The 22,993-nt window shown below is 39.8% G+C and overlaps 1 protein-coding gene across 3 annotated transcripts in view; it reads left to right on the forward strand.

Moving 5' to 3' along the window:
- Positions 1-22,993, forward strand: part of LOC128702507 (protein FRA10AC1 homolog) — a 48,633-nt gene that overhangs the window by 22,366 nt on the left and 3,274 nt on the right. For all 3 annotated transcript variants that reach the window (XM_053796785.2, XM_053796799.2, XM_053796794.2), the window contains exons 3-6: positions 838-943; positions 5,589-5,751; positions 8,820-8,985; positions 12,053-12,212. In XM_053796785.2, the coding sequence (XP_053652760.2) occupies positions 838-943; positions 5,589-5,751; positions 8,820-8,985; positions 12,053-12,212 (595 nt within the window). The remainder of the gene's footprint in view (positions 1-837; positions 944-5,588; positions 5,752-8,819; positions 8,986-12,052; positions 12,213-22,993) is intronic.

Genomic DNA, 22,993 nt, shown 5'->3' on the forward strand with positions numbered 1-22,993 from the left:
TTTTTTATTTTTTTACCCTAGATGATACCTAAATCATTTTCACCACTGGTGTGAAAGCAGATGGAAAAACTAAAGCAATTTCTGGCTGATGTAACATTTTTAATATTAGTGGCCTAATCTCTGCCACCCATTTGCTTTGATCAACAGTGGCACTGACATATACTGTATTTCACAATTCTAATAATTACTTCTATTATCCAGATGATGTTGAAACCATTTACATCACTTGGTATAGGAAATGCAATTTTTCAGTATGACATAGCTAATGTTTACAATACATATCAGTATTGACTAGTATGCAGTTTGCTAAAATTATGCAGTTCTTATGACTAGCCTACCTCAGACATTTACAGCAGATTTTATTTGTGGTACATCCTATGTGACCTTTGTGGGTTTAGCTCTTGGTTTTGATTATAATAATATTTGTGGTACAGTAGTTCCAAAAGCTTGGGAGTGTGTAATCTTTCAAGTCTTGAATTGTTTGATTCAGTGAAGCAAAATTCTACTGTATTTTCTTCTACATTCTGCTTCACCCCAAAACGTATTCTACTTACAATTATAGTGCAAAATGAATGTCATGTAAAAGTTTGACTTCTGTAAATTTTCCCAGGTTCAGCACTTCTTTTCAAGTATAATAATAATAATAATAATGTAAATTTTCCTTTATCTTTAATTGCTCATACTCATTTCTTTGTATTCCGTTAAACTGAATGTAAAATGACTTAAGTGGTTGCATCCATATACCATACTTGGAATTCATTATAGCTGATGTATGGTAAATACTGTACTGTGCTTTAATACACAAGATACCTAATAATACCTACTGTATTTTCTCAGAATGCAACTAGTAGTTATGACTCTGCATTTGAAGAAGATGTCAAGCTACGCAAAAAGCAGCAAGAACGTCATGCTCTTTTCCAAAGAGAGAGACCATCTAGACAAGGTAAAAAGTGAGAATAAATTTAGTCATTTAGCATAAATGTTGCAGTTTTATAACTGTATTTAAGTGTGCCTCTGGTAAGACAGTGATGAAGTGAATGATGATGATAGTTTTCCTTTTTCGGGCCACCCTGCCTTGATGAGACAGCTGATGTGTTAGTAAAAAATAAAAAAATTAGTATAAATTTTTTTTTTTTTTCAACAAGTCGGCCGTCTCCCACCAAGGCAGGGTGACCCAAAAAAGAAAGAAAATCCCCAAAAGGAAAATACTTTCATCATCATTCAACACTTTCACCACACTCACACATTATCACTGTTTTTGCAGAGGTGCTCAGAATACAACAGTTTAGAAGCATACACATATAAAGATACACAACATATCACTCCAAACTGCCAATATCCCAAACCCCTCCTTTAAAGTGCAGGCATTGTACTTCCCATTTCCAGGACTCAAGTCCGACTATATGAAAATAACCGGTTTCCCTGAATCCCTTCACTAAATATTACCCTGCTCACACTCCAACAGATCGTCAGGTCCCAAGTACCATTCGTCTCCATTCACTCCTATCTAACACGCTCACGCACGCTTGCTGGAAGTCCAAGCCCCTTGCCCACAAAACCTCCTTTACCCCCTCTCTCCAACCCTTTCGAGGACGACCCCTACCCCGCCTTCCTTCCCCTATAGATTTATATGCTTTCCATGTCATTCTACTTTGATCCATTCTCTCTAAATGACCAAACCACCTCAACAACCCCTCTTCTGCCCTCTGACTAATACTTTTATTAACTCCACACCTTTTCCTGTGCTGCAGGATTTTTTTTAGACTGTGCACACTGACCACATAGACCCATTCTTTCATATGAAGGCCTACCAGCTTACTCCCACTAGATTTGAGGCCGCTAGAATTTATGCGTACTAGTACGTCAAAAACCCCTACGCGTAAGACGTACTAGTACGACCAAAACCCTCAAAGGGTAATTAAGAAATCACTCTCCATGATAAGTACAATACCTAAAAGATGTAGTGATTATTAAAACATTTAACAGATAAAGAATGAAAGGACTAAGTTAATTATTGGTCAAAAGTGAAGCTTTCAACCAATAAGTCCACTAAAATATGATCAGGCGTGTACTTACAGTAGTGTTGGGAGCTGTGAGTTGAGTGATTTACTGTTTGACCGGAGCCCCACACGTCACCTTTCGGTGGGGGGGAAGAGGGAGGGGAAGGGATAGCGGGAGCTAGACTGACCCTACCTTAACAAGCAGCCGGCAATCAAACTATCACTTTCGGGGAGGGGGAAAAAGGGGGGGGAATAGCGGGAGCTGGACTTACCCTACCTTAACAAGTAGCCGGCAATGAAACTATTGTTACTATATACAGTGGTCCCTCACTTTTCGTAGTTCTTGGCAATCATAAATTTCGCCAATCATAGGGGTATTTTCGTATAAACATGGACTCGCTTTTCATAGGTTGACTCGCGAATAGTAGTTCGTCCTGGACGTGCATGCACGGTGTGAGCCAGGGCGGCCTACCTACCCAGCCAGTCTGGCATTGTTTACCAGTGAGTGAAGGTCCCCTCAAGTGCTCCTACAAAATATTTCATAATATTCCACTCATTTTAGTGCTTGCAAGTACTAAATAAGCTACCATGGCTCCAAAGAAAGCTCCTAGGGCCAAGCCTGTGGTAAAGAAGGTGAGAAATATGTACAGTGACAAAGTCTTGGGCCATTTTAGGGAAGTATTAGAGACGCCAGAAACAGAGCTCTCTCCACAGTTACTTTTCGAGACAGGACTAGAGTGACTCTCAAGGTGGTCCTAGTGGCATTAAGAAACAGAGAAGAGAAGCAACCCCAGAGAAGCAATTGGTACCTGAGGTGTTGCTGGAAGGGGATTCCCCTTCCAAACTGTAAACAATCCAATCTCTCTCCTCCTCCAGTCTCCCATACACTAAGAAGAATCTCCAATAAAGGTAAGTGTTATGCTATTAATGTTTCATTCATCATTTCCCATTGTATTGCTTATGTACTATATGTATATTAAATGTAAAAAAATTTTTTGTTTTAATACTTCTGGGTGTTAGGAACGGATTAATTGTATTTACATTATTTCTTATGGGGGAAAATTGATTCGCAAATCGTAAATTTCGTTTATAGTAGCTCCTCCAGGAATGGATTAATTACGAAAAACAAGGGACCACTGTACTCCCTCGCTACTCCTATCTATTGAACTTTTCCCTCACAGCAATGTTCTTTTTTTTTATTTGCTTGATAAGGATATCAAACTAGTTTTTGGCAGAATTTTTAATACTCTCCTAGCGCTGATGAACAGTATTGGTATGAGAATGTATATTGGGAGCAGTGCTGTACAACCCACCCTGGTTTAGCCCCTCTTTTTAATATAGTGATTTTGTGTATAGGGCAAGGAGGAATAACATCTTGTAGGAGTGAGAAAGAGCCAGTTGTGAGTGTGGGGGAAGTTCGTGAGGCAGTGGGTAGAATGAAATGGGGTAAGGCAGCTGGGATTGATGGCATAAAGATAGAAATGTTAAAAGCAGGAGGGATATAGTTTTGGAGTGGTTGGTGCTATTAATTAATAAATGTATGGAAGAGGGTAAGGTACCTAGGGATTGGCAGAGAGCATGCATAGTTCCTTTGTATAAAGGCAAATGGGATAAAAGAGAGTGAAAAAATTATGGGGGAATAAGTCTGTTGAGTATACCTGGTAAAGTGTATGGTAGAGTTATTATTGAAAGAATTAAGAGTAAGACGGAGAATAGGATAGCAGATGAAGAAGGAGGCTTTAGGAAAGGTAGGGAGTGAGTAGACCAAATGTTTACAGTGAAACATATAGGTGAACAGTATTTAGATAAGGGTAAAGAGGTTTTTGTGGCATTTATGGATTTAGAAAAGGTTTATGACAGGGTGGATAGGGGGGCAATGTGGCAGATGTTGCAGGTATATGGTATAGGAGGTAGGTTACTGAAAGCAGTGAAGAGTTTTTACGAGGATAGTAAGGCTCGTGTTAGAGTATGTAGGAGAGAGGGAGATTATTTCCCAGTAAAAGTAGGTCTTAGACAAGGATGTGTGATGTCACCATGGTTGTTCAATATATTTATAGATGGGGTTGCAAGAGAAGTGAATGCTAGGGTCTTGGCAAGAGGTGTGGAGTTAAAAGATAAAGAATCAAACATAAAGTGGGAGTTGTCACAGTTGCTCTTTGCTGGTGACACGGTGCTTTTGGGAGATTCTGAAGAGAAGTTGCAGAGGTTGGTGGATGAATTTGGTAGGGTATGCAAAAGAAGAAAATTAAAAGTGAATATAGGAAAGAGTAAGGTTATGAGGATAACAAAAAGATTAGGTGATGAAAGACTGGGTATCAGATTGGAGGGAGAGAGTATGGAGGAGGTGAATGTATTCAGATATTTAGGAGTGGACGTGTCAGCAGATGGGTCTACGAAGGATGAGGTGAATCACAGAATTGATGAGGGGAAAAGAGTGAGTGGTGCACTTAGGAGTCTGTGGAGACAAAGAACTTTGTCCATGGAAGTAAAAAGGGGAATGTATGAGAGTATAGTTATACCAACACTCTTGTATGGGTGATGAATGTTGCAACGAGGAGAAGGCTGGAGGCAGTGGAGATGTCATGTCTGAGGGCAATGTGTGGTGTGAATATAATGCAGAGAATTCGTAGTTCGGAAATTAGGAGAAGGTGTGGGATTACCAAAACTATTATCCAGAGGGCTGAGGAGGGGTTGTTGAGGTAGTTCGGACATGTAGAGAGAATGGAACAAAACAGAATGACTTTGAGAGTGTATAAATTTGTGGTGGAGGGAAGGCGGGGTAGGGGTCGGCCTAGGAAGGGTTGGAGGGAGGGGGTAAAGGAGGTTTTGTGTGTGAGGGGCTTGGACTTCCAGCAAGCGTGCATGAGCGTATTTGATAGGAGTGAATGGAGACAAATGGTTTTTAATACATGACGTGCTGTTGGGGTGTGAGCAAAGTAACATTTATGAAGGGGTTCAGGGAAACCGGCAGGCCGGACTTGAGTCCTGGAGATGGGAAGTACAGTGTCTACACTCTGAAGGAGGGGTGTTAATGTTGCAGTTTTATAACTGTAGTGTAAAGCACCCCTCTGACAAGACAGTGATGGAGTGAATGATGATGAAAGTTTTTCTTTTTCAGGCCACCCTGCCTTGGTGGGAATCGGCCGATGTGTTAATAAAAAAAAAATAATGTTTATAGTGAGCCTAGCATAACCATTTTGAGGAAAAGATATGTTCCAGAATGAGCTTTCACTGGACAATATTTGGCTCTGTGTAGAGCTTCATAAAGGCATGAATTGACGAAATTGTACACAGAAGCAAAGAATCGTCCCAATAAAAGCACGATCTGCATCATATGTCTTTTTTTTTCCTGTTGCCAGTAGTACACCACTTGAATCCATGACCATCTTGCTCTATATTCAGTACATCCATTGGTAGGTACTATACAGTATCGGTTAATCCCACCTATTTACCTGCCAGTTAGTATTCTCTCACTTTCTTTAATGTTGACTAGTGGACATATTATCTCATTTCGTTCTGTATTTGTTTTTAATTTTATTCAGTGTTTGCTAGTGATAAGAAAATATTTTTATAATTTCTTTCTTTCAGGACTACCAAGCAAGTCCTTTCTGGCAGATGTAGCAAGTAAAGATGAAGGGAAGAGACTACGATATCAGATGTCCAATTTGACAGCTTACGAACGTCACAAGCTTCTAATTAATCATTATATTCTCTATCATCCTGGTAGCACTGCAGCTTTGCAACGAGATACGTGAGTTATATTCATTACCTTACTTTTGTTGTGTAAAAGCACTAAAAGGACATACAGTGGAACCTCTGTTTTCATATGCCCTAGTTGGAGAAAATTCTCTATAAAATGTATTTTTTGTTAATATTTTTGGGTGTCTGGTACAGAACCAATTAATCCATTCCAGACACCCAAAAATATTAACAAAAAATTCATTTTATAGAGCACTTTCTCCAAGAATTTTCTCCAACTAGGGCATATGAAAACCGAGGTTCCACTGTATGAGCAACTGAGACATTTATTGCTGCTATGAGCTTTATCAAGCCTATACAAACATTACAAGGATAGACATGTCATATGAAGGTAACATGGTAAAGTGCGAGAAGTAGAACATAAGCACTGCAATAGGCCTGGCCCATGCTAGTAGTACTAGTAGAAGTAATTTCTTGTCTGTTGATGAGAGTTTACACAAATAACCTGCACATAGAAGAGAGGAGCTTACGACGACGTTTCGGTCCGACTTGGACCATTTACAAAGTCACAGTGACTTTGTAAATGGTCCAAGTCGGACCGAAACATCGTCGTAAGCTCCTCTTCTATGTGCGGGTTATTTGTGTATCGTTCCAGTCACGGTATTGTGCCTTTTTTTGTTATTGATGAGAGTTTCATTTTAAGGAGGATTCTATTACTACCACCACCAGCATGAACCAGTAGGCCTATGGCAGTGCTTATGTTTTACTTCTTGCATTCTATCATATTGCCTTTATGTACCCTGTGTGTCCTTATAATGTTTGTATTGGCTTTGATAAAGTTCCTAGAGAGCAAAACATAGCAGCAATAAATATCTCATTAGTTGCTAATGTGTCCTTGTATCTAAGATGATCTCAAAAAATGGTTCTCATGATAACTACCTCATGGGTTTAGCACACTTTTAATTGATATTATCACTTTTTCTTTTCCTAATACACCGGCTGTCTCCCACCGAGGTAGGGTGAGCCCAAAAAAGAAGCACTTTCACCATCACTCCATCATTGTCTTGCCAAGGGCATGCAGATACTGCAGTTCATATGCCCTTCCAAACTGAAAATATCCCCATTCCTCCTTCAGAGTGCAGGTGCTGCACTTCCCACCTCCAGGACTCGAGTCTGGCTAACCGGTTTCATTGAATCCCTTCATAAATGTTACCTTGCTTACACTCCAACATAAAAACCTTTCTTTCTATATTTAGTAATTTATACGAGAGAAGAGGTTACCAGCCCCTTGCTCCTGGCATTTTAGTCACTTCTACAACATGCATGGCTTACAGAGGAAGAATGCTTCTTCACTTTCCCATGGAGATAAAAGGGAATAAATAAGAATTATTATTAACCCTTTGAGGGTTTTCGTCGTACTAGTACGTCTTACGCGTAGGGGTTTTTGACGTACTAGTACTCATAAATTCTAGCGACCTCAAATCTAGTGGGAGAAAGCTGGTAGGCCTTCATATGAAAGAATGGGTCAATGTGGTCAGTGTGCACAGTCTAAAAAAAATCCTGCAGCACACGGTGCATAATGAGAAAAAAAAAACTTTTTCCATTTTTTTTTAATAAATCAGCGACTTTGCAGTGTATTTTCGTATAGTATTTATTGTTGTATTCTAGTTTTCTTGGTCTCATTTTATAGAATGGAAGACATATTACTGAAATTGAGATGATTTTGACTGGTTTTACAATGAAAGGTGCCTTGAAATTGAGCTGAAAGTAGCAGAAATGTTCGAGTTTTACCAAACTTCAAAAGTAAACAAATCGTGCCAAGCGTGCAATACACGTCAACTGGTGAGTCAAATATTCTTTCACAAGTGCACCAATAATATTTATACCATTTTTTACACTAATGCAGTAGTCTGCATAACAGTAAATCTTATATTTTTTGTGAGAATAAAAATTCAAAGTGGAAAGCAAAAGAATATAAGAGGGGCCTTGAGACATGACTAATGACTAGAGGAAATGTCATTTTAGTGCCAGGAATGTCTTTCTTGTTTATTCTGGACCCTATTCCGAAATTGGCATCTTTTGAAATTTGTGTGAAATTGGCAAAATTGCTAAATTCTGACCACTGTACTGGATAGTTGAATTTATAAATGGGTGGTTTCTTGCACCCATTCGATAGACAAAATGGAGTTCTAGCGAAATATTCATGTTTTTTGTCGACTAGTACAGTGAAATTGGCCGAAAATGGGGCTCAAAGTGGGCAAAATCGCCGATGCGTAAACATCGCCGAGACCGCTAACTTTGCGAGAGCATAATTCCGTAAGTTTTCTATCAAATTTCAAACTTTTGGTGTCGTTATGATCGGGAAAAGATTCTCTATCTTTTCATAAGAGAAAATAATTTTTTTTTTTTTTAAATTTGGCCGACCCTGAGAACGAGTTTCGGAGAGGGCCTGTCGACCCTCAAAGGGTTAAGAAAAATAAAAAAACTCAGATGAGTGTGTATACACGTATGTGTACATGTATGTGTAGTGTGACCTAAGGGTAAGTAGAAGTAGCAAACTGTACTTTAGCATGGTTATGAGCCAGAAAGAAAAGACACCACAATCCTACCATTGTGTAAAACTAGAGGTTTCCATTTCACACTTATTTGGCTGGACATTAGTACCTCCCTGGGTGCTTGCTGTCTACCAACCTACTACCTATAATTATCATTCAGGTTAGTGTGAATTAATTGTGAATTCCTGTTAGTTATACAGTCATTCCCCTCAAGGGAGGTTCCTTGATGCTGGCGAGGGGCTCTTGATCTAGGGAATTGGATCTGTGCTCCAGTTCGCTGAATTGAGCCTGAATACCTTCCATCCCCCTATACATGCGCTGTATAATCCTATGGGTTTAGCGCTCCCCCATGATTATAATAATAATATACAGTCATTGATAATGATACTGCAGCATCCTAAGGACTGTAAGGCATGCACAGTATCCCTCTTCCAGGCTCTGGCATTAAGGTCAGGAAGTGCCATCATATCCATAACTTTATTTACTTTCATCTGTTTGAAATTCCAGCAGTTCCTTTTTAAATGCTCTCCTTCATGTCTTAGATATGATTTTTTTTTTTTTGTAGGTCCAGAGACAAAAGAGATATTGACATCATTCGAGAAAACCATCAGTTTTTGTGGGATATTAATGACACTCCTGATACATGGGAAAGGCAGCTTGCCAAAAAATATTTTGATAAACTCTTCAAGGAATATTGCATTTGTGACCTCTCACATTTTAAGGAGAACAAGGTATGTTAAAGGCTATCTTTGAATTGCATGAATTGAATTCTGTAGTTTTAAGTCATTATGAAAAGTATTGACAAGTAATCATGATATGTGAGGTATTTGCATGTTGTGGGATGATACCAAATTTTTTGCTGATATCAATTCTCAATTTTTGACCAATACCAGTATTTTTTTCTTCTTCTCTTTTTTAGTAATTGTATACAGGAGAAGGGGTTACTAGCCCATTGCTCCCGGCATTTTAGTCGCCTCATACGACACGCATGGCTTACGGAGGAAAGATTCTTTTCCACTTCCCCATGGACAATAGAAGAAATAAAAAAGAACAAGAGCTATTTAGAAAAAGGAGAAAAACCTAGATGTATGTATATATATATATGCATGTGCGTGTCTGTGAAGTGTGACCAAAGTGTAAGTAGGAGTAGCAAGATATCCCTGTTATCTTAGCGTGTTTATGAGACAGAAAAAGAAAACAGCAATCCTACCATCATGCAAAACAGTTACAGGTTTTTGTTTCACAGTCATCTGGCAGGACGGTAGTACTTCCCTGGGTGGTTGCTGTCTATGAGAGTATAGTTTTACCAACGCTCTTATATGGGTGTGAAGCGTGGGTGATGAATGTTGCAGCGAGGAGAAGGCTGGAGGCAGTGGAGATGTCATGTCTGAGGGCAATGTGTGGTGTGAATATAATGCAGAGAATTCGTAGTTTGGAAGTTAGGAGGAGGTGCGGGATTACCAAAACTGTTGTCCAGAGGGCTGAGGAAGGGTTGTTGAGGTGGTTCGGACATGTAGAGAGAATGGAGCGAAACAGAATGACTTCAAGAGTGTATCAGTCTGTAGTGGAAGGAAGGCGGGGTAGGGGTCGGCCTAGGAAGGGTTGGAGGGAGGGGGTAAAGGAGGTTTTGTGTGCGAGGGGCTTGGACTTCCAGCAGGCATGCGTGAGCGTGTTTGATAGGAGTGAATGGAGACAAATGGTTTTTAATACTTGACGTGCTGTTGGAGTGTGAGCAAAGTAACATTTATGAAGGGATTCAGGGAAACCGGCAGGCCGGACTTGAGTTCTGGAGATGGGAAGTACAGTGCCTGCACTCTGAAGGAGGGGTGTTAATGTTGCAGTTTTAAAAACTGTAGTGTAAAGCACCCTTCTGGCAAGACAGTGATGGAGTGAATGATGGTGAAAGTTTTTCTTTTTCGGGCCACCCTGCCTTGGTGGGAATCGGCCGGTGTGATAATAAATAAATATAACCAGTATTTTTCCTGTATATTCTGTATTTTTTAAATTATAATGACTATTTTCAATATATAGCAAAAACAACAAAACAAAAACAAAAGTTTATTTCTTTGCGAAGGTTACAATTTATGTTTACATTTCATAATTTGATTGGTACAAAGATTGCCACTAACATACCAAGGCATTTCGAGCAGACTTAAAGACTACTTAAGTCTAAACAGGTAGAGAGTGGCAAATTTTAAATATTCAATATTTTACTCTATTATTAATATGAAGTAGTACAATTTATGATACAAACATACATTTTTTGTAATAATGGTTTTACAGATAAGGGATAATAAAATATTTGGGAGAGATTAGCATAGTGTGGGTATACTTATTATTGAGAGATGAAATGATTTTTAAGTATAGTCCTTAACCCTTAAACTGTCCAAACGTAGATCTACGTTTGGAGCGCTATGTGAGCAAACAGTTTAAGGGTTAATTGATTTATGGGCAGGGGACCTCTTGCTGGTTCGGGCAAAGAGTTCCAGATCTTTGGGCCATTTATGTGCATTGCATTTTTGCAGTGTGAGACAGACATGAAGGATGTCAAAAAGTTTTGTGCCTCGTGTTATGCCTGTGCATTCTGTTGTAGCTGCCTAGGAGAAGTTTGAGTGGAGGGTTTTTATTGAAGTTCAATGTTCTGTATATATAGTAGGCACAAGAATAAGTGTGTATACGTATTTTGTATATTTAAGTTCAAGCTCTTGAAGAGTGGTGGGGTGTGTTGTCTGGCACAGAAGTTTGTGATCATCCACACCGCAGCTTTTTGTTGGGTTATTAAAGGTTTAAGGTGATTGGCCATGGTAGATCCCCAAGCACAAATACCATAGGTGAGGTAAAGGTATATTAGAGAGTGATATAAGGTAAGGATCACCATTTGGTGTATATAGTATCATATTTTGGAAAGGATGCCTACTGTTATGGAAACTCTTAGTTATATGCTGGATGTGGGTCTGAAATTTAACATTACAGTCAAGGTAGATACCTAGAAATTTGCCCTTCAGTGTGACTTGTAACGGGAGAACAATTTATCAATATGTTTAGCTGCATATTTAATGCTCTGTTTCCAAAAAGCATGAAGTAGGTTTTGTCTGTATTGAGAGTGAGTTTGTTGGTTGTCATCCAGTTTGATATAAGGAAATACTTATTGCACACTGGATATTGAATTAGCACAAGGTGAAACATTAAATAACAAATGACAATGTCATTTACTCATTACTTGGCATATTGTGTTCGTTATTAGTTGCTAAGACACTTGTTGATGAGCATGTATGTGGGGAGGGGGGAGGGGTGTTGATTAAGCCTCACAATTGTGAGGCAAGTGTTAATTTTGATATTTTTAAGCACACGTGTAATATTAATATTATAAAAGTATTGTCTAGCATTGGTAGTTTTTTCACAAATATCAGTACTGTTAAAATGGCTGATACCGATACTTTGGCACATCCCTAATACAGACTACAGGTTCCTGAAGCCTTTCTAGTAGCTTACCAAATCAGTACTATGCTTGTATTTCATTGTTTACTAAATAACTAATTAGTACAGTAAATTCTTGTGTAGGTAATCTTGTTAATGGCTTTGATGGTTATCCTGATGGCTGTCTGAACCTAGCTGATTTAGCACTTGGTGTATAGACCAAGATGTGTGTGTGTGTGATGCTCATGTACATATGTATGTGCATGAGCACACACATGCACTCTCTCATTCATTTGGAAATTTACTATAATCATTCATGGAGAAATGCTGCCCAAAATCAAAGAAGTGTAAGCAAAATTTACATTGAATTTGCTTTTGTAGATTGGAATGCGATGGAGGATAGAACGAGAGGTTCTAGATGGCAAGGGTCAATTTACCTGTGGGGAGAAGAGATGCAAGGAGAGTGAAGGACTACGCACATGGGAGATGAACTTCGCTTATGTAGAGCAAGGCACAAAGAAAAATGCACTTGTGAAACTGAGTAGGTGTTATTTTTATAAATGTTATATACTATTTGCAATCAATACAGGAATACACAGGTATTAAAAATGTACATTAATATAAATTATTTTTAGGGGGGGGGGGGGAAGTGCTCAATCAGTAAGGGTTATACAATGCCTAGGGAATGGAAGGGGTGGAGAGTAATCAGATTTGACCTGAGAAATAGTGTAGCTCCAATTCCTGGGATCATGAGCCCTTCACCAGTATCCTGATGCATTCCCTTACAGTGTGCAAATATACAAAACCAGTTCCAAATATCACTTAAGTGATCAAGTAAAGGTAACCTAAATTCCCATGGGGCTATGGCATCATCACATGTTAGCAAATGACAGTAATCAAGTGATACAGTACTTGTAATAAACACTTGTTTACTCTTACATAAAGTGTATAATATGTAAAAATTAGCAATATTTCTTAATTACATACATTTCAAATATGTTGCATGGGGGTTCGCATAAAATACACTTGTTTAAAAAGAAAGAGAAATATAAAGGCAGAATAGATAAAATATCTACTGAATCTCTGATAACAATAATCATGTATTCCTAAGAAGAGCATGAATTATGAAAGTTATATCAACAACACTGATGCAGCGGTTGGCACGGCTGCCTCTAAATCAGCAGACTTAGGTTCAACTCCCGGTGGAGTCTTTTTTTTCTCCATGGGGAAGTGGAACAGAATTCTTCCTCCATAAGCCATGCATGTTGTTAGAGGTGAGTAAAATGCCGGGAGCAAGGGGCTAGTAACCCCTTCTCCTGTATACATTACTAAAATTAAAAAGAAAAACTTTTCTTTTTATTTTTAGGTCACCTTGCCTCGATGGGATATGGCTGGTTTGTTAAAAGAAAGAATATCAAGAAAAGAGAGATTTATTTAGATCTTGCCTTTCACAAATGGAAGAAATGCTGACAGACAAGCCAAAAACTGTAAATGAGTTAACACTTTTCCAACCCTGCAGTGTGTACAAAAAAATACTGTAGGTACAAACATAGGAGTAGGTGAATAGGAGAGTGGAAGCAGCAGTCCAGAGCAGTCATATACATCACACAAATCAAAGATAGAAATGTGCAAAGAGAAGTATGCAGAAGTACAAATTGCATAAGCTCACATATAGAAACTGAAATTAGAACTGGCACAGGATGGGTATGGGGTGCATAATGAAGCTATTAAAATATGTTCTGGGCACAGACTTGGGCAATGACATTGTACAGAGTTCAAGTAAACAGAAACAAGTTAAATCTATCAGCTACCAAAACAAAATACTTGTGAATACTAAGTAATTTCTTAACACTGGCCATCTCTCATCAAGGTAGGGCGATCGGAAAAAAAAAATGGAAACTCATTCACCACCATTTATTCAGTAGCTGTCTTACGCCAGAAACACACATTCATTACAGTTCAGATGGGCCTCCAAACTGTAACCTCCCCACTCCTCCTCCAGAGTGCTCACACTAATCTTCCCATCTCCAGGACTCAAAAGTCTGTCTGGTTGGTTTCCCTGATTCCCTCTGTAAGTGTTACCTTGCTCACATTCCAAGAGCACATCAAATCATAAAAAACACTTGTCTCCACTCCAATATAACATGCTCACACAAGCATTTTAGATTTGGCTCTGTGTAGGTAAAAATGATTGGACATCATAGATATGATCACTCAAAGCAATGCATTTAATTAAATATGTAAAGGTAGATGTCATTTCTCAAACAGCAAATGCTACCATTTAATTTACAAGTGTCATAAATTGCTAAGAAACAATGCTATGTCATAGTCTACCTTCCTTTACACATGAAAGGAAATGGAGGATGCCTTAAGGCTAGTGAAGGGCTCTTGATCCAAGGAATTGGAACTACCCTCCCTTTCTTATCAAATCTGATTCCCTTCTATTCTGCAGGTAATGTATGGTTTAGCAATTTCTTATGGATGTAATAATAATCCACTTGAAGAGAACAAACTTGTACATTCAAGTTACCATGTTAATTACAGCCATTTAAATTCAAGAACATTTCCACTCTTTCAGTATACTTTACAGTTGTATGTAAAATATGTTTTGGAATGTGGGCGGAAAACATTATATACTGAGTCAAAAAAGGAGAATTAGTGTGCATTACCTAGCAGAGTTTACTGCCAGAGGGGAATCATAGGCCTGTTTCCCGTGTGAAAAAAATAATAATAATTGAACGTTGTGTCAGAGGAAAGAAAGTCTCCCTGAAAGCATTGAGTATACATAGTGTATAGTGTATACTACAGTGGCTCCCTAGTATATTGATGATAAAGGCTAAAGTGTCATTTGAAAACAGGTGAATTTGTAAATGAAGTGATAAGCCTATAGAGGCAGGTGCCAGAAGTCGCCAGAAACTTACCACAGGTCAGCTGTTTTTAATAATCTTCCTGGCCTGCTAGTGTACTCGCATATAATCTAGTGATACCAGTGAATAGCAGAATACAGTGTTGTAGTAGCAACTAACCAGTATTATAATGGTACTTAGTGGAGTGGAGTGACTTTCATTAGTTTCATTTTCTTGAAATACGAGACGTTACTGTGAATTTCATATAACCTGTAGTTACCAGCGGTCGCAATATACACAACGAGAAGCAATTATTACTACAGAAAAAGCGTCCTTCCTCCAAAATTTGCACCAGTCAACTATAGTGATAATATAGCATTTATTGTGGTGGAGACGGAAAAACAAAAATAGAAAAGCCAGATACAGCGATTGATAAACAAAGAGGTCGACTGTACGTCATTGTAGGAGCTGCCAGATATCACCGGCTCTTCAACACGCAAGTTATACTTTTGTATCAGTCAAATCACATATTACTCGGGTAGATAATTTCCAGTAGATCCTTCATGTGTTAGCTCAAATCACCGACCAGTATGTTTTAAATAAGTGACCCACTGATCAGAGCAGATCGACTGGTCCGAACCCTTGACTGGTCCGAACCCTTGACTGGTCCGAACCCGGGACTGGTTTCAAACAGTTTCGTTGGACAATAAAGCAGACTGTAAACGGATGGGTTTGTAGGCGCCCTTATAAACACAAACATTAAAAATCAGGAACGTGACGGTAAGCTGTCCAATATACAAAAAGAGTTAGAAACAGAAATACAAATAGCTAGAGCTTCATTTAAGGTTATTAATATAATATTCAAGAGGTTGCTAGTAGACTTGCAGTAAATCAACCATTCAAATCATTATGAAGCTGTGTGTAGTCTGTGGTCAGTCAAACAAACGGGCTACCACATGGATAAATTGTCATTTTTGTGGAAATTGGTGTCACGCTCCTTGTGCAGATATCCCAGAACTAGCTACAAGCAGTATTAAAACAGAGAAGTGTTTTTGGGTATGCCCAAATGAGGAAAATCTGTGGACTAAAATCACAAGGGTATTAAAAGAGGATAACATCAAAGCTGCTTTCATAGAAAACCTGGAAGCTTTCTACAACAGATGGGAACATAAAAAGTCCGGGCTGAATGGTACTGCCCTTGATACTGGCCATGTAGTCACAAACTGTAAGGCTGGAGGTGATGTCCTGGTAGTCAGTAAATGTAGGGCTGATAGTGCTGTCCTGGGAGACAGTAATGGTGAAGCTGGAGGTGCTGTCCTGGGAGACAGTAATGGTGAAGCTGGAGATACTGTCCTGGGAGACAGTAATGGTGAAGCTGGAGGTGCTGTCCTGGGAGACAGAAATGGTGAAGCTGGAGATACTGTCCTGGTAGACAGTAATGGTGAAGCTGGAGATTTTGTCCAGGTAGTCGGGAATTATACGCAGGAAGGAATACATATAAATGACCTCATAGAGGACAGGAGCCATAGTAGGGAAACAAGTGTAGTCAAAGATAAGATAAAACCAATATTGCAAACCAGAAATACCGCAGGAAATAGCAAACAAGAGGACTCCAATAGCAATAGTGAGGATAAATTACCAAAAACAACTGGTGGGAGCTCCATTGTTGGTGCTAAGGAGGATAGGAATAAGACAGGGAAACATGCACCAACAGGGAATACAGTCACAGAAACCCAAGGCAAACGGAAACCAAGCCTGTGCACATACTATGCACTTGGTATCTGCTGGCATGGGAAATCTGGAAAAACAGATGGGACATGCAACTATGACCACCCTAGAAAATGTCATGCCCATATGACAACAGGAAAATGCAAACTCCCTTCCTGTAAGCTTTTTCACCCTGAAATGTGTACCTCTTCAGTACAGGAAAGACTGTGCTATAACTTAAATTGCCAGGCATACCATCTAAAGGGGACAAAAAGATACAAAACATCCAGGCCATGGGAAAACCTGGGTAGCCACAGCCACTCAAGAGGGAGAGGTTTTTTAGTGCCAGGAAGGAAAAAAAACTGGCAGGAAATGGCAGAAATCGTACACCAAATCCAGTCATTCCTGGAGTGGAACCACAGTCGATGGCCTCCACTCCAAACCAACAGATACAGATACTAATGCCGGAAAAAAAATCCCCCCCCAGTACCAACAATACCACCAGTCCGATAACATTCTTCTTTGCAAATATACAGGGTCTAAAGCCAGCAATAAACAACAAAATACCTTTCATCCGTGGACTGCTTGCAGAGGCAAAGGCAATGTTCGCGGCTTTCACTGAGACCCACATAAAGGATCACTTGGACAACGAAATATGGATCCCAGGTTACAACCTATACAGATGTGACAGAGTGAACAGGCAAAAGGGGGGGGTTGGCCTGTACATTGCAGAGTCACTTGTTTGCACAGAACTGCTTAATGCCTCAAATGACGTAGTGGAAGTTTTAGCAGTAAAGGTCGAGAACCAAAACCTAGTCATTGTGGTAGTCTACAAGCCTCCGGATGCAACATCCCAGCAATTCCAGGAACAGCTGTTAAAAATTGACCACTGTCTGGAAAATCTTCCAGCTCCTGCACCCAACATCTTGCTCCTGGGGGATTTCAACTTAAGGCACCTAAAATGGAGGAATATAGCAAATAATATTGTTGCAGTAATAACACCAGGAGGCAGCTCTGATGAAAACTCACACTCACACGAGCTTTTAAATCTCTGCACAAAATTCAATTTAAACCAGCAAATAATAGAGCCTACTAGACTGGAGAATACACTAGACCTCATCTTCACTAACAATGATGATCTGATAAGAAATGTCACCATATCAAAAACAATATACTCAGATCACAACATAATTGAGGTTCAGACATGTATGCGTGGAGCCTCAGACCGACAAAATGAGACTAGTCACGAGGGAGCATTCACCAAATTCAACTTCAATAACAAAAACATAAAGTGGGACCAAGTAAACCAAGTCCTAACCGATATAAGCTGGGAAGATATACTAAGCAACACAGACCCAAACTTATGCCTAGAACAGATTAACTCGGTGGCACTCGATGTATGCACAAGGCTTATTCCTCTAAGAAAAAGGAGGAGTAGATGTAAAATAGAAAGAGACAGGCGCTCCCTTTACAGGCGACGGAAAAGAATAACAGAGCGGCTAAAAGAGGTCAATATATCAGAAATGCGCAGGGAGACACTGGTCAGAGAAATAGCAAGCATCGAACTTAAGCTAAAAGAATCCTTTAGGAGTCAGGAATCGCGGGAAGAACTAAAAGCCATAAATGAAATCGAAAGAAACCCAAAGTATTTCTTCTCCTATGCCAAATCAAAATCGAGAACAACGTCCAGTATTGGGCCCCTACTTAAACAAGATGGGTCCTACACAGATGACAGCAAGGAAATGAGTGAGCTACTCAAGTCCCAATATGACTCAGTTTTTAGCAAGCCGCTAACCAGACTGAGAGTCGAAGATCAAAATGAATTTTTTATGAGAGAGCCACAAAATTTGATTAACACAAGCCTATCCGATGTTATCCTGACGCCAAATGACTTCGAACAGGCGATAAATGACATGCCCATGCACTCTGCCCCAGGGCCAGACTCATGGAACTCTGTGTTCATCAAGAACTGCAAGAAGCCCCTATCACGAGCCTTTTCCATCCTATGGAGAGGGAGCATGGACACGGGGGTCGTCCCTCAGTTACTAAAAACAACAGACATAGCCCCACTCCACAAAGGGGGCAGTAAAGCAACAGCAAAGAACTACAGACCAATAGCACTAACATCCCATATCATAAAAATCTTTGAAAGGGTCCTAAGAAGCAAGATCACCACCCATCTAGAAACCCATCAGTTACACAACCCAGGGCAACATGGGTTTAGAACAGGTCGCTCCTGTCTGTCTCAACTACTGGATCACTACGACAAGGTCCTAAATGCACTAGAAGACAAAAAGAATGCAGATGTAATATATACAGACTTTGCAAAAGCCTTCGACAAGTGTGACCATGGCGTAATAGCGCACAAAATGCGCGCTAAAGGAATAACAGGAAAAGTTGGTCGATGGATCTATAATTTCCTCACTAACAGAACACAGAGAGTAGTCGTCAACAGAGTAAAGTCCGAGGCAGCTACGGTGAAAAGCTCTGTTCCACAAGGCACAGTACTAGCTCCCATCTTGTTCCTCATCCTCATATCCGACATAGACAAGGATGTCAGCCACAGCACCGTGTCTTCCTTTGCAGATGACACCCGAATCTGCATGACAGTGTCTTCCATTGCAGACACTGCAAGGCTCCAGGCGGACATCAACCAAATCTTTCAGTGGGCTGCAGAAAACAATATGAAGTTCAACGATGAGAAATTTCAATTACTCAGATATGGTAAACATGAGGAAATTAAATCTTCATCAGAGTACAAAACAAATTCTGGCCACAAAATAGAGCGAAACACCAACGTCAAAGACCTGGGAGTGATTATGTCGGAGGATCTCACCTTCAAGGACCATAACATTGTATCAATCGCATCTGCTAGAAAAATGACAGGATGGATAATGAGAACCTTCAAAACTAGGGAGGCCAAGCCCATGATGACACTCTTCAGGTCACTTGTTCTATCTAGGCTGGAATATTGCTGCACTCTAACAGCACCTTTCAAGGCAGGTGAAATTGCCGACCTAGAAAATGTACAGAGAACTTTCACGGCGCGCATAACGGAGATAAAACACCTCAATTACTGGGAGCGCTTGAGGTTTCTAAACCTGTATTCCCTGGAACGCAGGAGGGAGAGATACATGATTATATACACCTGGAAAATCCTAGAGGGACTAGTACCGAACTTGCACACGAAAATCACTCACTACGAAAGCAAAAGACTTGGCAGACGATGCACCATCCCCCCAATGAAAAGCAGGGGTGTCACTAGCACGTTAAGAGACCATACAATAAGTGTCAGGGGACCGAGACTGTTCAACTGCCTCCCAGCACACATAAGGGAGATTACCAACAGACCCCTGGCAGTCTTCAAGCTGGCACTGGACAAGCACCTAAAGGCAGTTCCTGATCAGCCGGGCTGTGGCTCGTACGTTGGTTTGCGTGCAGCCAGCAGCAACAGCCTGGTTGATCAGGCGCTGATCCACCAGGAGGCCTGGTCACAGACCGGGCCGCGGGGGCGTTGACCCCCGAAACTCTCTCCAGGTAAACTCCAGGTAATAGAAAAATAATGTCACCAGATTTTTTTTTTTAACAAGTCGGCTGTCTCCCACCAAGACAGGGTGACCCAAAAAGAAAGAAAATCCCAAAAAGAAAATACTTTCATCATCATTCAACACTTTCACCTCACTCACACATAATCACTGTTTTTTCAGAGGTGCTCAGAATACAACAGTTTAGAAGCATATACGTATAAAGATACACAACATACCACTCCTTTAAAGTGCAGGCATTGTACTTCCCATTTCCAGAACTCAAGTTCGGCTATATAAAAATACGTAACTTGTTTCCCTGAATCCCTTCACTAAATATTACCCTGCTCACACTCCAGCTTGTCAGGTCCCAAAAACCATTTGTCTCCATTCACTTCTATCTAACACGCTCATGCACGCTTGCTGGAAATCCAAGCCCCTTGCCCACAAAACCTCCTTTACCTCCTCCCTCCAAACCTTTCGAGGACGACCCGTACCCCGCCTTCCTTCCCCTACGGATTTATACGCTCTCCATATCATTCTACTTTGATCCATTCTCTAAATGACCAAACCACCTCAACAACCCCTCTTCAGCCCTCTACTATTTTTATTAACTCCACACCTTCTCCTAATTTCCACACTCCGAATTTTCTGCATAATGTTTACACCACACATTGCCCTTAGACAAGACATCTCCACTTCCTCCAACTGTCTCCTCACTGCAGCATTTACAACCCAAGCTTCACACCCATATAAGAGTGTTGGTACCACTATACTTTCATACAATTCCTTCTTTGCCTCCATAGATAACGTTTTTTTGTCTCCACATATACCTCAACGCACCACTCGCCTTTTTTTCCTTCATCAATTCTACGATTAACCTCATTCTTCATAAATCCATCCGCTGACACGTCAACTCCCAAATATCTGAAAACATTCACTTCTTCCGTACTCCTTTCCAATATGATATCCAATTTTTCTTTATCTAAATCATTTGATACCCTCATCACCTTACCCTTTTCTATGCTCACTTTCAACTTTCTACCTTTACACGCACTCCCAAATTCGTCCACTAACCTTTGCAATTTTTCTTTAGAATCATGAGCACAGTATCATCAGCAAAAAGTAACTGTCATTTCCTATTTTGAATTTGATTCCCCATAATTTAATCCCACCCCTCTCCCGAACACCCTAGTATTTACTTCTTTTACAGCCCCATCTATGAATATATTAACCCCTTGACTGTCGCAACCCCCAATCCTGAGGTGTCTCCTGGCGTCGCAAAATTTAAAAAAAAAAAAAAAAAATTTTCTTATGAAATGATAGAGAATCTTTTCCCGATTGTAATGATACCAAAAAAAACGAAATTTGATGGAAAACTGATGGAATTATGCTCTCGCGAAGTTAGCGACCTCGGCTATATTTACAAATCAGCGATTTCGCCCACTTTGAGCCCTATTTTCGGCTAATTCCGTTGTTTCTGTCGACCAAACTCATAGCTATTTCTTTAGAACTCCATTTTTTCTATCGATTGAGTACAAGAAACTGCCCATTTACCGATTTCAACTACCCAATAATGTGGTCAGAAATTTGCAATTTGGCCAATTTCACGAAAATTAAAAAATATGACAATATCAAAATAAGGTCCAGAATGAACAATGCAGACATTCCTGGCTCTAAAATAACATATTCTTTGCTCATCAGTCATGTCTCCAGGCCCCTCTGATATTACTCTTGCTTTCTATTTTGAATTTTTATTCAAACAAAAAATAGAAGAGTTACTATTATGCAGACTACTGCAATACTGTAATAATTGTATAAATAACATCAACCCATTCATGACTACATATTAGAATGGCTAGTTGGACATTTATTGGACAATGACACCATTTGTTTACTTTTGAACATAGGCAAAAATCAAACATTTCCCCTACTTTGAGCTCTTTTTATAGTAAAATCAATCAAAATCACCTCTATTTCTATAATATGTTTTCCATTCTATCAAATGAGACCAAGAAAACGAGAATACAAACCATAAATACTATACGAAAATAGACCACAAAGTCGGTATTTTAATTAAAAAAAAAACGGTCGGAGTTTTTTTTTTCTCATTATGCACTGTGTGCTCCAGGATTTTTTTATATGGTGCACACTGACCACACAGGCCCATTCTCTCACATGTGGGCCTACCAGCTTTCTCCTGCTTGATTTGAAGCCGCTAGAATTTATGAGTATATATACGTCAAACACTGTACCTCGTAAGACGTATATATACGGCCGCAACAGTCAAAGGGTTAAACAACCATGGTGACATTACACATCCCTGTCTAAGACCTACTTTTACCGGGAAGTAGTCTCCCTCTCTTCTACACACCCTAACCCGAGCCTCACTCTCCTCATAAAAACTCTTTACAGCATTTAGTAACTTACCACCTATTCCATATACTTGCAACATCTGCCACATTCCTCTCCTATCCACTCTATCATATGCCTTTTCTAAATCCATAAATGCAATGAAAACTTCCCTACCTTTATCTAAATACTGTTCACATATGTGCTTCAATGTAAACACGATCTACACATCCCCTACCCACTCTAAAACCTCCTTGCTCATCCGCAATCCTACATTCTGTCTTACCTCTAATTCTTTCAGTAATAACCCTACCGTACACTTTTCCTGGTATACTTAGTAAACTAATTCCTCTATAATTTTTACAATCTCTTTTGTCCCCCTTCCCTTTATATAAAGGAACTATACATGCCCTCTGCCAATCCCTAGGTACCTTCCCCTCTTTCATACATTTATTAAACAAAAATACCAACCACTCTAACACTATCACCCCTGCTTTTAACATTTCTGTCATGATCCTGTCTGTTCCAGCTGCTTTACCACCTTTCATTCTACGTAATGCCTTACGCACCTCCCCCACACTCACATTCTGCTCTTCTTCACTCCTACAAGATGGTATACCTCCCTGGCCAATGCATGAAATTGCCGCCTCCCTTTCTTCATCAACATTTAAAAGTTCCTCAAAATATTCCCGCCATCTACCCAACACCTCCATCTCCCCATCTACTAACTCCCCTACTCTGTTTTTAACTGACAAATCCATTCTTTCCCTTGGCTTTCTTAACTTGTTTAACTTGCTCCAAATTTTTTTTTTCTTATTTTTTTATTGAAATTTCTTGACAGTGCCTCTCTCACTCTATCATCTGCTCTCCTCTTACACTCTCTCACCACTCTC

Source organism: Cherax quadricarinatus, chromosome 37 (assembly GCF_038502225.1).
Source record: "Cherax quadricarinatus isolate ZL_2023a chromosome 37, ASM3850222v1, whole genome shotgun sequence".
Classification (NCBI taxonomy): domain Eukaryota; kingdom Metazoa; phylum Arthropoda; class Malacostraca; order Decapoda; family Parastacidae; genus Cherax; species Cherax quadricarinatus.